This window comes from Cherax quadricarinatus, chromosome 97 (genome assembly GCF_038502225.1).
Source record: "Cherax quadricarinatus isolate ZL_2023a chromosome 97, ASM3850222v1, whole genome shotgun sequence".
In the NCBI taxonomy this organism is placed as follows: Eukaryota; Metazoa; Arthropoda; class Malacostraca; order Decapoda; family Parastacidae; genus Cherax; species Cherax quadricarinatus.
In genome coordinates this window covers 12,233,710-12,246,980 of record NC_091388.1, presented here as the reverse complement: position 1 = coordinate 12,246,980, position 13,271 = coordinate 12,233,710, and the positions used below count along the sequence as shown (strand labels likewise).

Here is a 13,271-nt window from a genome sequence, read left to right as displayed (position 1 = left end):
TCTTTCCTCCGTAAGCCATGCGTGTCGTATGAGGCGACTAAAATGCCGGGAGCAATGGGCTAGTAACCCCTTCTCCTGTATACAATTACTAAAAAAGAGAAGAAGAAAAACTTTATAAAACTGGGTTGCTTAAATGTGTGTGGATGTAGTGCGGATGACAAGAAACAGATGATTGCTGATGTTATGAATGAAAAGAAGTTGGATGTCCTGGCCCTAAGCGAAACAAAGCTGAAGGGGGTAGGAGAGTTTCAGTGGGGGGAAATAAATGGGATTAAATCTGGAGTATCTGAGAGAGTTAGAGCAAAGGAAGGGGTAGCAGTAATGTTAAATGATCAGTTATGGAAGGAGAAAAGAGAATATGAATGTGTAAATTCAAGAATTATGTGGATTAAAGTAAAGGTTGGATGCGAGAAGTGGGTCATAATAAGTGTGTATGCACCTGGAGAAGAGAGGAATGCAGAGGAGAGAGAGAGATTTTGGGAGATGTTAAGTGAATGTATAGGAGCCTTTGAACCAAGTGAGAGAGTAATTGTGGTAGGGGACTTGAATGCTAAAATAGGAGAAACTTTTAGAGAGGGTGTGGTAGGTAAGTTTGGGGTGCCAGGTGTAAATGATAATGGGAGCCCTTTGATTGAACTTTGTATAGAAAGGGGTTTAGTTATAGGTAATACATATTTTAAGAAAAAGAGGATAAATAAGTATACACGATATGATGTAGGGCGAAATGACAGTAGTTTGTTGGATTATGTATTGGTAGATAAAAGACTGTTGAGTAGACTTCAGGATGTACATGTTTATAGAGGGGCCACAGATATATCAGATCACTTTCTAGTTGTAGCTACACTGAGAGTAAAAGGTAGATGGGATACAAGGAGAATAGAAGCATCAGGGAAGAGAGAGGTGAAGGTTTATAAACTAAAAGAGGAGGCAGTTAGGGTAAGATATAAACAGCTATTGGAGGATAGATGGGCTAATGAGAGCATAGGCAATGGGGTCGAAGAGGTATGGGGTAGGTTTAAAAATGTAGTGTTAGAGTGTTCAGCAGAAGTTTGTGGTTACAGGAAAGTGGGTGCAGGAGGGAAGAGGAGCGATTGGTGGAATGATGATGTAAAGAGAGTAGTAAGGGAGAAAAAGTTAGCATATGAGAAGTTTTTACAAAGTAGAAGTGATGCAAGGAGGGAAGAGTATATGGAGAAAAAGAGAGAAGTTAAGAGAGTGGTGAAGCAATGTAAAAAGAGAGCAAATGAGAGAGTGGGTGAGATGTTATCAACAAATTTTGTTGAAAATAAGAAAAAGTTTTGGAGTGAGATTAACAAGTTAAGAAAGCCTAGAGAACAAATGGATTTGTCAGTTAAAAATAGGAGAGGAGAGTTATTAAATGGAGAGTTAGAGGTATTGGGAAGATGGAAGGAATATTTTGAGGAATTGTTAAATGTTGATGAAGATAGGGAAGCTGTGATTTCGTGTATAGGGCAAGGAGGAATAACATCTTGTAGGAGTGAGGAAGAGCCAGTTGTGAGTGTGGGGGAAGTTCGTGAGGCAGTAGGTAAAATGAAAGGGGGTAAGGCAGCCGGGATTGATGGGATAAAGATAGAAATGTTAAAAGCAGGTGGGGATATAGTTTTGGAGTGGTTGGTGCAATTATTTAATAAATGTATGGAAGAGGGTAAGGTACCTAGGGATTGGCAGAGAGCATGCATAGTTCCTTTGTATAAAGGCAAAGGGGATAAAAGAGAGTGCAAAAATTATAGGGGGATAAGTCTGTTGAGTGTACCTGGTAAAGTGTATGGTAGAGTTATAATTGAAAGAATTAAGAGTAAGACGGAGAATAGGATAGCAGATGAACAAGGAGGCTTTAGGAAAGGTAGGGGGTGTGTGGACCAGGTGTTTACAGTGAAACATATAAGTGAACAGTATTTAGATAAGGCTAAAGAGGTCTTTGTGGCATTTATGGATTTGGAAAAGGCGTATGACAGGGTGGATAGGGGGGCAATGTGGCAGATGTTGCAAGTGTATGGTGTAGGAGGTAGGTTACTGAAAGCAGTGAAGAGTTTTTACGAGGATAGTGAGGCTCAAGTTAGAGTATGTAGGAAAGAGGGAAATTTTTTTCCCAGTAAAAGTAGGCCTTAGACAAGGATGTGTGATGTCACCGTGGTTGTTTAATATATTTATAGATGGGGTTGTAAGAGAAGTAAATGCGAGGGTCTTGGCAAGAGGCGTGGAGTTAAAAGATAAAGAATCACACACAAAGTGGGAGTTGTCACAGCTGCTCTTTGCTGATGACACTGTGCTCTTGGGAGATTCTGAAGAGAAGTTGCAGAGATTGGTGGATGAATTTGGTAGGGTGTGCAAAAGAAGAAAATTAAAGGTGAATACAGGAAAGAGTAAGGTTATGAGGATAACAAAAAGATTAGGTGATGAAAGATTGAATATCAGATTGGAGGGAGAGAGTATGGAGGAGGTGAACGTATTCAGATATTTGGGAGTGGACGTGTCAGCGGATGGGTCTATGAAAGATGAGGTGAATCATAGAATTGATGAGGGAAAAAGAGTGAGTGGTGCACTTAGGAGTCTGTGGAGACAAAGAACTTTGTCCTTGGAGGCAAAGAGGGGAATGTATGAGAGTATAGTTTTACCAACGCTCTTATATGGGTGTGAAGCGTGGGTGATGAATGTTGCAGCGAGGAGAAGGCTGGAGGCAGTGGAGATGTCATGTCTGAGGGCAATGTGTGGTGTGAATATAATGCAGAGAATTCGTAGTTTGGAAGTTAGGAGGAGGTGCGGGATTACCAAAACTGTTGTCCAGAGGGCTGAGGAAGGGTTGTTGAGGTGGTTCGGACATGTAGAGAGAATGGAGCGAAACAGAATGACTTCAAGAGTGTATCAGTCTGTAGTGGAAGGAAGGCGGGGTAGGGGTCGGCCTAGGAAGGGTTGGAGGGAGGGGGTAAAGGAGGTTTTGTGTGCGAGGGGCTTGGACTTCCAGCAGGCATGCGTGAGCGTGTTTGATAGGAGTGAATGGAGACAAATGGTTTTTAATACTTGACGTGCTGTTGGAGTGTGAGCAAAGTAACATTTATGAAGGGATTCAGGGAAACCGGCAGGCCGGACTTGAGTCCTGGAGATGGGAAGTACAGTGCCTGCACTCTGAAGGAGGGGTGTTAATGTTGCAGTTTAAAAACGGTAGTGTAAAGCACCCTTCTGGCAAGACAGTGATGGAGTGAATGATGGTGAAAGTTTTTCTTTTTCGGGCCACCCTGCCTTGGTGGGAATCGGCCGGTGTGATAATAAAAAAAATAATAATAATAATATGCAGGCATTTGGCAGAGAGGTGGGTGCAAGCATGGTGGGGGATGTGGGTTAAGGGCAACTGTGGGAGATGGGTGAAGGTGTCAGTCCAGAGTCATTCTGGCCCCTGACATATGGCCAGGAGGTTGAGGATGTGTGTGACGGGGGAGGGAGGTTAATGAGAGGTTAAAATACATAGGCAGAGTCATCTGAAAAATAGGCACTGGCTTTGGACATTGTTGGTCAGGGTCTGCTAAAATTACTGCAACAGCATAAACCACCAATAAGCATTCCTGGCAATGGTTTATAACCAAGATATAAAAATAACATTTATTTTTGGTGTAAGGATTGACCGAAAATGTAGAGCAAGTGTTATACAGCCTCTCCTCACTTAGCAACGTACTACTTCTTTACCGACAACTCGGACTTACGACGGGCTCTCTGACCAGTATGCATATGTGCATATTAGAGCTGATTTCCTCTATTCTGTTTATTACAATATACAGTAAACTACTGTATAAACATTTAAAAATATACCAAAAAAGCTATAAATGGTACAAAGGTGATATTAAAACATTATCAAATATGGTTGACACAAACCCACTATGATCATAGTATGCTTCTCACTGAGCGATGAATTTGTTTACCGAACGGAAAGCGTCGTTAAGTGAGGAGAGTCTGTATATTAGAGACATGTGGATGTAATTAACGAGAGAGGAAACAAAGTTACTGTAGTGACTGCAATGTCCATACTTGATGTTTTTGACTTCCACAAATTTAAATTTTTGAAAATTTGTGTAAAATTGATTAAACTACCAACTCCTAAGTACTTAACAGGGTAGTTCCGATGGCAAATGCTCAGTGTCTCGTGATTAATGCACTCTACACGAGATATATCAGAAAAATAGCTGACCACTGCATGGATTTCAATACAGGAATAAGCTGAAAATTGGACTCAAAGTGCTGCCAAACTTCAACATTTGTGCCTGTATAAATCTCTATTACATAAAACTTTACATTTCAGTATCATTATCTTTAAGAAAAGATTCTCTATCATTTTACAAGATAAACTTTTTCTTGATAAATACTGGTAAGAAAGGCAGCTTTTTATCTGTACATTGCAAACCCTTGAAGCATTAATTTACTATCACTTAATATATTAAATTAGTAATATACAAAATCAATTACTTTTTAAACATTACTCTCAGTGTAATCACTTAATGTAAAAACAAATACAGTGGTCCCTCGCTTTTCGTAGTTCTCGGCAATCGTAAATTTCGCCAATCATAGGGGTATTTTCACATAAACATGGACTCGCTTTCATAGGTTGACTCGCGAATAGTAGTTCGTCTGGGATGCGTACGCACGGTGTGAGCTGGGGCGGCGTCCCTACCCAGCCAGTCTGGCATTGTTTACCAGTGAGTGAAGGTCCCCTCAAGTGCTCCTATGAAATATTTCATAATATTCCACTCATTTTAGTGCTTGCAATTACCAAATAAGCTACCATGGCTCCAAAGAAAGCTTCTAGTGTCAAGCCTGTGGTAAAGAAGGTGAGAAATATGTACAGTGACAAAGTCTTGGGCCATTTTCAGGAAGTGTTAAAGAGACGCCAGAAACAGAGCTCTCTCCAGTTACTTTGTGAGACAGGACTCCAGTGACTCTCAAGGTGGTCCTAGTGGCATTAAGAAACAGAGAAGAGAAGCAACCCCAGAAAAGCAAATGGTACCTGAGGTGTTGATGGAAGAGGATTCCCCTTCCAAACTATAAACAATCCACTCTCTCTCCTCCTCCAGTCTCCCATACACTAAGAAGAATCTCCAATAAAGGTAAGTGTTATGCTGTTAATGTTTCATTCATCATTTCCCATTGTATTGTTTATGTACTACATGTATATTTCATGTTAAAAATTTTTTTGTTTTAATACTTCTGGGTGTCAGGAGCAGATTAATTGTATTTACATTATTTCTTATGGGGAAAATTGATTCCCAAATCGTAAATTTCGTTTATAGTAACGGCTCCAGGAACGGATTAATTACGAAAAACAATGGACCACTGTACATGCATTATTACTATTAAGGTGCCCTGTAGCTGGGTTGGTAGCTCACTCAGCTCTCACACAGACATGCGGGGTTCAATCCCCTGTACAGCTGGAAACATTAAGACACGTTTCCTTAAGACACCTGCTGTCCCTGTTCACACAGTAGTAAGTAGGCCCCTGGGTGTTAGTGGACTGGTGCGAGTCACTTCCAGGGGACAAACTTAACCTAGTTTCCAGGAAATGCTCTGTATAAACAAGGACTTTCTATTTAGTATACATGTATTATCATTTATGTCACTTTGTCAAATATAATGATTCAAACATTATGATCCATATACATGTACTCATCATTACCAGTCACCATTATGCTTCACCATTATAACTGACCATTACCACTCACCATATTTGACATTATTCCACAAACCCAACATTTTTGTTTTGACGGATGTCTCGCTCTCTGGAGTCGAACCAGCACTTTTTGATTGTTTTTCAGGACCGGAGCTGAAATATGACTTGATAAAAGAGGCAGACATTGCTAATGTATGTGATGGTGGCAGACTTCTTACTTTTGTGCTGCTAGAGCTCTTGTTCCCATCCCCAGGCATACTAGTTTGACCTCTACCGCCTATCAGTTCCACACTGATTGGTAAGTAACTGTTGGTGTGACTTGTCCGGCTCTTAGTGGCAGGCATTCTGACTGCCACGTCACTGTTCTCCAGAGTTCCATCTTCAAGTTGTGGTGCAGGAAGAGGCGTTTGTTTATGCTCTGCTTCGGGTACTGAGACACTCATGCCTCCTGCTGTTCTGACAAAATATTTATTACACTCATGGTTAGAAGTGGGAGATTTACACAGCCGAACTCTCGCTAGTTTGCTACTCGGGCCTGTCGGTAGGCCCGGCTGTTCGCCGACATGCCTCGAGGTAGGTTCCTCAAAATAATTTGCCACGTAGACGGAGTCACAAGGCCATCTTGGAGCCTCGGTACATTCCTGAGCCATGTGGATGGGTAGTACAGTCTGGTTCCTTAAATCCTGACTGCCACTTGAGGCTCTTCTGTGTTGATGCCGGGAACTTGCATGTTTAACAGCTACAGACTGCAAGCTGGGAATCATTCTTCATTTGTCCTAGAAAAATGAAGGAATATTAATAACAGTAGAATATGATACTAGAATAATACTCTATTAGTACAGTATTAATATATATATACAGTGGACCCCTGCTTAACGATCACCTCCCAATGCGACCAATTATGTAAGTGTATTTATGTAAGTGCATTTGTACGTGTATGTTTGGGGGTCTGAAATGGACTAATCTACTTCACAATATTCCTTATGGGAACAAATTCGGTCAGTACTGGCACCTGAACATACTTCTAGAATGAAAAAATATCATTAACTGGGGGTCCACTGTATATATATATACACAAAACCTATAATTAACAGACTGTCAATTAACACATACAGTAATTACTGATCCCAAATCTGCACACAGAAATCACCAACCTATGAAAGCAAAAGACTCAGCAGAAGTGATTTGAGTACACAGAAATAACACAAAAAGTGTCAGGGGCCCAAGATTGTTCAACAGCCTCCTGGTACACATAAGGGGGATTACCAATAGACCCCTGGCTGTCTCTGAGAGGGAACTGAACAGATACTAAAGTCAGTATCTGACCAGTCAGGCTGTGATTCCTATGCTGGATTGCATGCAGCCAGCAGCTACAGCCTGTTTGATCAGGCCCTGATCCACCACAAAGCCTGGTCATGAACTGGGCCATGGGGGAGTTGACCCCCAAAACACCCTCCAGGTAAAATACAATCACTGGATTTATTAAACAAGATACCAAAAAGACATTATTTCTGGATTTAGTTCATAACTATACTGTCTGGTTCTCTTCTGAATCACTCAATTAAGTCTGACGATATAAAAAAAAAAAACACGGAATGGATGGGGTTTGAACATGTAATAACCACTGGGCATGTTTTCTTAAGACACCTGCTGTCCTTGTTCACCTAGCAGTAAGTAGGTACCTGGGTGTTAGTGGACTGGTGTGAGCGGCATCCTGGGGACAAAACTGACCTAAGTTGTAGGAAATGTTCTACATAACCAGGAACTTTCTATGTAGCATGTCACTGATGTTAGTTATGGTCTGTACAAGCTGTATCATGTACAGCCTCTCCTCACTTAGCGACATACTCGTTTACGGGTTCTCTGACTAGTATGCATACCTAAATAACGTATATTAGAGCTGATTTCCTCTATTCTGTTTATTTCAATATACAGTACACTACTACATAAACATTTAAAAATATACCAGAAATGTTATAATTGGTGCAAAGGTGACATTAAAACAATATCAAAGATGGTTGACACAAACTCACTGCCATTATAGTATGCTCCTCACTTAGTGATGAATTCGTTTAACCACATGGTCTTAGAAACGCAACTGCGTCATTAAGCGAGGAGAGGCTGTACTTGTAGAAGAAGATTATTATTATTATTAGTAAGCATATAAGAAAGCCACTAATTTTGAAATTAATTTCAAGCAAACTAATCCTAAAATAAAAATGTTACTTACGATTTAGGCATGGACAACTAAGTAGACGTTCTTATGCAGTTAAGTACAATCATAAGTACAATAATAAAGGAAGTTAATGAACAAATGGTACCATTAATACAATATTACTTATTCAAGATTATTCAATGTTCTTTAGTTTTGCAGAGTAAATGGTAATTATTATAATCATAACCAAACACTAAACCTGTAAGGGTCTTACAAAACTGCTGAATTAATAGTGAAGATACAGCAATATATTTTTGTTACAACAGAAACAGAATAGGACAAAATGTGTTACCAATTATGTGTGGGAGTTGAAGGATGGAAGGAGAACCTGGAACAGAACAGGATGAAAACTGGTTGTGTTTAACATAATGTAGTATTGCTGTCTTAATTATGTAGGATGATTATCCTAGAGAGAGACATTATCCCAGATAAAGTATACTACATAAAATCTCTCTCTGGTATACAGACATATTCCACTTTATGTCATTTTGGCCAATAAATTCGCCTTTGCGTCACTTTTCTGGAGTAAATTTCAGTTCAGCGAACGTCATTACATCCGACTTTACGTTGCTCGGCAACATCACCGGCGTCATAATTTTTTGTTCATTATTCTTTAAAAATATGACTAAAATGTGTTTTTTGTGTTGTTTATGGTTCAGCAATGGTTATATTCTTTCACGAGTTATTTAAGCTAGTTTAGCGATGGTTGTCGTCACATTAAGGCAGCTTTAAGACATTACGTCTGGTTCATGTCAAAAATCGGATTACGTTCGGGGCTCTTGGAACCAAGTACAGTCCAAGTACCAAGTACAGTCCAAGTACCAAGTACAAAGTACAGTCAGTCAAGTACAGAACCAAGTACCAAGTACAGTCAGTCAAGTACAGAACCAAGTACCAAGTACAGTCAGTCAAGTACAGAACCAAGTACCAAGTACAGTCAGTCAAGTACAGAACCAAGTACCAAGTACAGTCAGTCAAGTACAGAACCAAGTACCAAGTACAGTCAGTCAAGTACAGAACCAAGTACCAAGTACAGTCAGTCAAGTACAGAACCAAGTACCAAGTACAGTCAGTCAAGTACAGAACCAAGTACCAAGTACAGTCAGTCAAGTACAGAACCAAGTACCAAGTACAGTCAGTCAAGTACAGAACCAAGTACCAAGTACAGTCAGTCAAGTACAGAACCAAGTACCAAGTACAGTCAGTCAAGTACAGAACCAAGTACCAAGTACAGTCAGTCAAGTACAGAACCAAGTACCAAGTACAGTCAGTCAAGTACAGAACCAAGTACCAAGTACAGTCAGTCAAGTACAGAACCAAGTACCAAGTACAGTCAGTCAAGTACAGAACCAAGTACCAAGTACAGTCAGTCAAGTACAGAACCAAGTACCAAGTACAGTCAGTCAAGTACAGAACCAAGTACCAAGTACAGTCAGTCAAGTACAGAACCAAGTACCAAGTACAGTCAGTCAAGTACAGAACCAAGTACCAAGTACAGTCAGTCAAGTACAGAACCAAGTACCAAGTACAGTCAGTCAAGTACAGAACCAAGTACCAAGTACAGTCAGTCAAGTACAGAACCAAGTACCAAGTACAGTCAGTCAAGTACAGAACCAAGTACCAAGTACAGTCAGTCAAGTACAGAACCAAGTACCAAGTACAGTCAGTCAAGTACAGAACCAAGTACCAAGTACAGTCAGTCAAGTACAGAACCAAGTACCAAGTACAGTCAGTCAAGTACAGAACCAAGTACCAAGTACAGTCAGTCAAGTACAGAACCAAGTACCAAGTACAGTCAGTCAAGTACAGAACCAAGTACCAAGTACAGTCAGTCAAGTACAGAACCAAGTACCAAGTACAGTCAGTCAAGTACAGAACCAAGTACCAAGTACAGTCAGTCAAGTACAGAACCAAGTACCAAGTACAGTCAGTCAAGTACAGAACCAAGTACCAAGTACAGTCAGTCAAGTACAGAACCAAGTACCAAGTACAGTCAGTCAAGTACAGAACCAAGTACCAAGTACAGTCAGTCAAGTACAGAACCAAGTACCAAGTACAGTCAGTCAAGTACAGAACCAAGTACAGTCATACCCCATAGGATGGGGTATAACTGTACTTGATAAAATATCCCAGACAAATTATCCCTGAAAAATACCATGGAATATCCTTCATCAAGTATTCCAGATAAATTATGTCTCGGGGATACTTGATAAAGTATCCCCGAGATTATCTTTGAAAAGTATCCCCGAGATTATCTTTGAAAAGTATCCCAGAGATTATCTTTGAAAAGTATCCCAGAGATTATCTTTGAAAAGTATCCCCGAGATTATCTTTGAAAAGTATCCCAGAGATTATCTTTGAAAAGTATCCCAGAGATTATCTTTGAAAAGTATCCCAGAGATTATCTTTGAAAAGTATCCCAGAGAGAAGGTATCTTAGATAAAGCATACCAGATACTTAATAAATTATCCCAGGGAGAGTATCCTTGAAAGAGTATCCCAGAGAGAATCCCTGGAAAGTATTATAGATCAATCACCTCTCCAGGATACTTTATCAAGTATCCCTGAGAGATTATCTCTGAAAAAGTATCCCAGAGAGTGTATCCCTGAAAAGCATCCTAGAGAATTCCAGATAAATATGTCTGGGATACTTAATAAAGTATCCCAGATAAATTATCTCTCTGGGATACTTAATAAAGTATCCTAGATAAATTATCTCTCTGGGATACTTAATAAAGTATCCCAGATAAATTATCTCTGGGATACTCAATAAAGTATCCCAGATAAATTATCTCTCTGGGATACTTAATAAAGTATCACAGATAAATTATCTCTGGGATACTCAATAAAGTATCCCAGATAAATTATCACTGGCATACTCAATAAAGTATCCCAGATAAATTATCACTGGCATACTCAATAAAGTATCCCAGATAAATTATCTCTCTGGGATACTCAATAAAGTATCCCAGATAAATTATCACTGGCATACTCAATAAAGTATCCCAGATAAATTATCTCTCTGGGATACTTAATAAAGTATCCCAGAGAGATTATTCCTGAAAAGCATCCTAGAGTATTCTAGATAAATAATATGTCTGGGATACTCAATAAAGTATCCCAGGGAGATTATCACATAGAAAGTATCCCTGTGAGAGTATCCCTCAGCCTTCACCGGAGGTGACTAACATCCGCCTCTCCTCACTCACTTTCCCCTTATTAACCCTCATTACGCAACTCTCTCACACTCCCTGGATCAAGAGCTAACCACTGACCTATCTAGTGAGGTATATTAAGGTGGATAACGCGCCATAACAGCAGAAAACACCAGTGTTAAGAAGACGCCATCACCACCACTATGTTGTTCAGACTTTTTAGGGCCACTGATGGTCACGCCGTATTACCTACCTCCAGTACCTACTTACTTACTTAGCTGGTTACTTAGTTAGCTGTTTACTTAGTTAGCTGGTTACTTAGTTAGCTGGTTACTTAGCTGGTTACTTATTTAGCTGGTTACTTAGTTAGCTGGTTACTTAGTTAGCTGGTTACTTAGCTGGTTACTTATTTAGCTGGTTACTTAGTTAGCTGGTTACTTAGTTAGCTGGTTACTTAGCTGGTTACTTATTTAGCTGGTTACTTAGTTAGCTGGTTACTTAGTTAGCTGGTTACTTAGTTAGCTGGTTACTTAGCTGGTTACTTATTTAGCTGGTTACTTAGTTAGCTGGTTACTTAGTTAGCTGGTTACTTAGTTAGCTGGTTACTTAGCTGGTTACTTATTTAGCTGGTTACTTAGTTAGCTGGTTACTTAGTTAGCTGGTTACTTATTTAGCTGGTTACTTAGCTGGTTACTTAGTTAGCTGGTTACTTAGTTAGCTGGTTACTTAGCTGGTTACTTATTTAGCTGGTTACTTAGTTAGCTGGTTACTTAGTTAGCTGGTTACTTAGTTAGCTGGTTACTTAGCTGGTTACTTATTTAGCTGGTTACTTAGTTAGCTGGTTACTTAGTTAGCTGGTTACTTAGTTAGCTGGTTACTTAGCTGGTTACTTATTTAGCTGGTTACTTAGCTGGTTACTTAGTTAGCTGGTTACTTAGTTAGGAGGATAGTTAGGTTCCTTAGGAGGTTACTGAGTTAGGAGGTTACTTAGCTAGAAGGTTGCTTAGGAGGTTACTTAGTTTGGAGGTTAGGTAGGTTTGTTAGTCTGTAGGTAGGCTAGGTAGGTAGGTAGGCAGGCTAGCTAGTAGGCTAGGTAGGCAGGCTAGGTAGGCAGGCTAGCTAGTAGGCTAGGTAGACACGTTAGGTAGGTAGGCAGGCTAGCTAGTAGGCAAGGTAGGCTAGCTAGTAGGCTAGGTAGGTAGGCAGGGTAGCTAGTAGGCTAGGTAGACAGGCTAGGTAGGTAAGCAGGCTAGCTAGTAGGCTAGGTAGGTAGGCTAGGTAGGTGGTCAGGCTAGCTAGTAGGCTAGGTAGGTACGCAGGGTAGCTAGTAGGTTACGTAGGTAGGCTAGGTAGGTGGGCAGGCTAGCTAGTAGGCTAGGTAGGTGGGCAGGCTAGCTAGTAGGCTAGGTAGGTGGGCAGGCTAGCTAGTAGGCTAGGTAGGTAGGCTAGCTAGTATGCTAGGTAGGAAGGCAGGCTAGCTAGTAGGCTAGGAAGGTAGGTAGGTTAGTAGGCTAGGTGGGTAGGTTAGTAGACTAGGTAGATAGGTTAGTAGGCTAGCTAGGTACGTTATTTAGTAGACTAGGTAGGTTAGTTAGCAGGCTAGGTTGGTAGGTTAGTAGGCTAGGTAGGTAGTTTAGTTAGTAGGCTAGGTAGGTAGGTTAGTTAGTGGGATAGGCAGGTAGGTAAGTAGGCTAGGGGGTGGGCTGGGTGGGTAAGTGGGAGTAAGTGGGTGGGCGGGTGGGAGTAAGTGGAGGGCTGGGAGGGTGGGTAGGGCAGGTGGGAGTAGTGGGCTGGGTGGGTGGGCAGGGTGGGAGTGGAAAGTAGGACTGGGGGGTGGGTGGGCGGGTGGGTGTAAGTGGGGCTAGGTGGGTAGGGCAGGGTGGGTAAGTGGGTGGGAGTGGGAGGGCAGGCAGGGTGGGTGGGCAGGAGGCAGGTGGGTGGGTGGGTGGGTGGGGTGGGAGTGGGTGGGCAGGTGGGTGGGTGGGAGCGGGTGGAGCGGGTGGGTGGGTGGAGCGGGTGGGTGGGCGGGTGGGTGGGAGCGGGTGGGTGGGCAGGCGGACAGGTGGGTAGGGCAGGGTGGGCGGGAGGTGGGAGGTGGGTGGGACGGGTGGGTGGGTGGGTGGGCAGGCGGGAGCGGGTAGGGCAGGGTGGGCAGGCAGGCAGGTGGGAGTGGGCGGAGCAGGTCCGGTGGGAGCAGGGCAGGGTGGGTAGGCAGGTAGGTGGGCAGGCAG

General features: G+C 41.7%; 1 protein-coding gene across 3 annotated transcripts in view; it reads right to left on the bottom strand.

The window, feature by feature from the left end:
- The window catches only part of LOC128704992 (cysteine protease ATG4D), a 77,531-nt gene extending 66,250 nt beyond the window's left edge, over positions 1 to 11,281 (bottom strand). For all 3 annotated transcript variants that reach the window (XR_011394755.1, XM_070105223.1, XM_070105224.1), the window contains exons 1-2: positions 11,161 to 11,281; positions 5,724 to 6,447 (exon numbers count right to left, since the gene is read on the bottom strand). Coding sequence is in view for 2 of the 3 variants with exons in the window: in XM_070105223.1 (XP_069961324.1) it covers positions 5,724 to 6,435 (712 nt within the window). In the remaining variant the exon portion in view is untranslated. The remainder of the gene's footprint in view (positions 1 to 5,723; positions 6,448 to 11,160) is intronic.
- Positions 11,282 to 13,271: the final 1,990 nt, after the last annotated feature.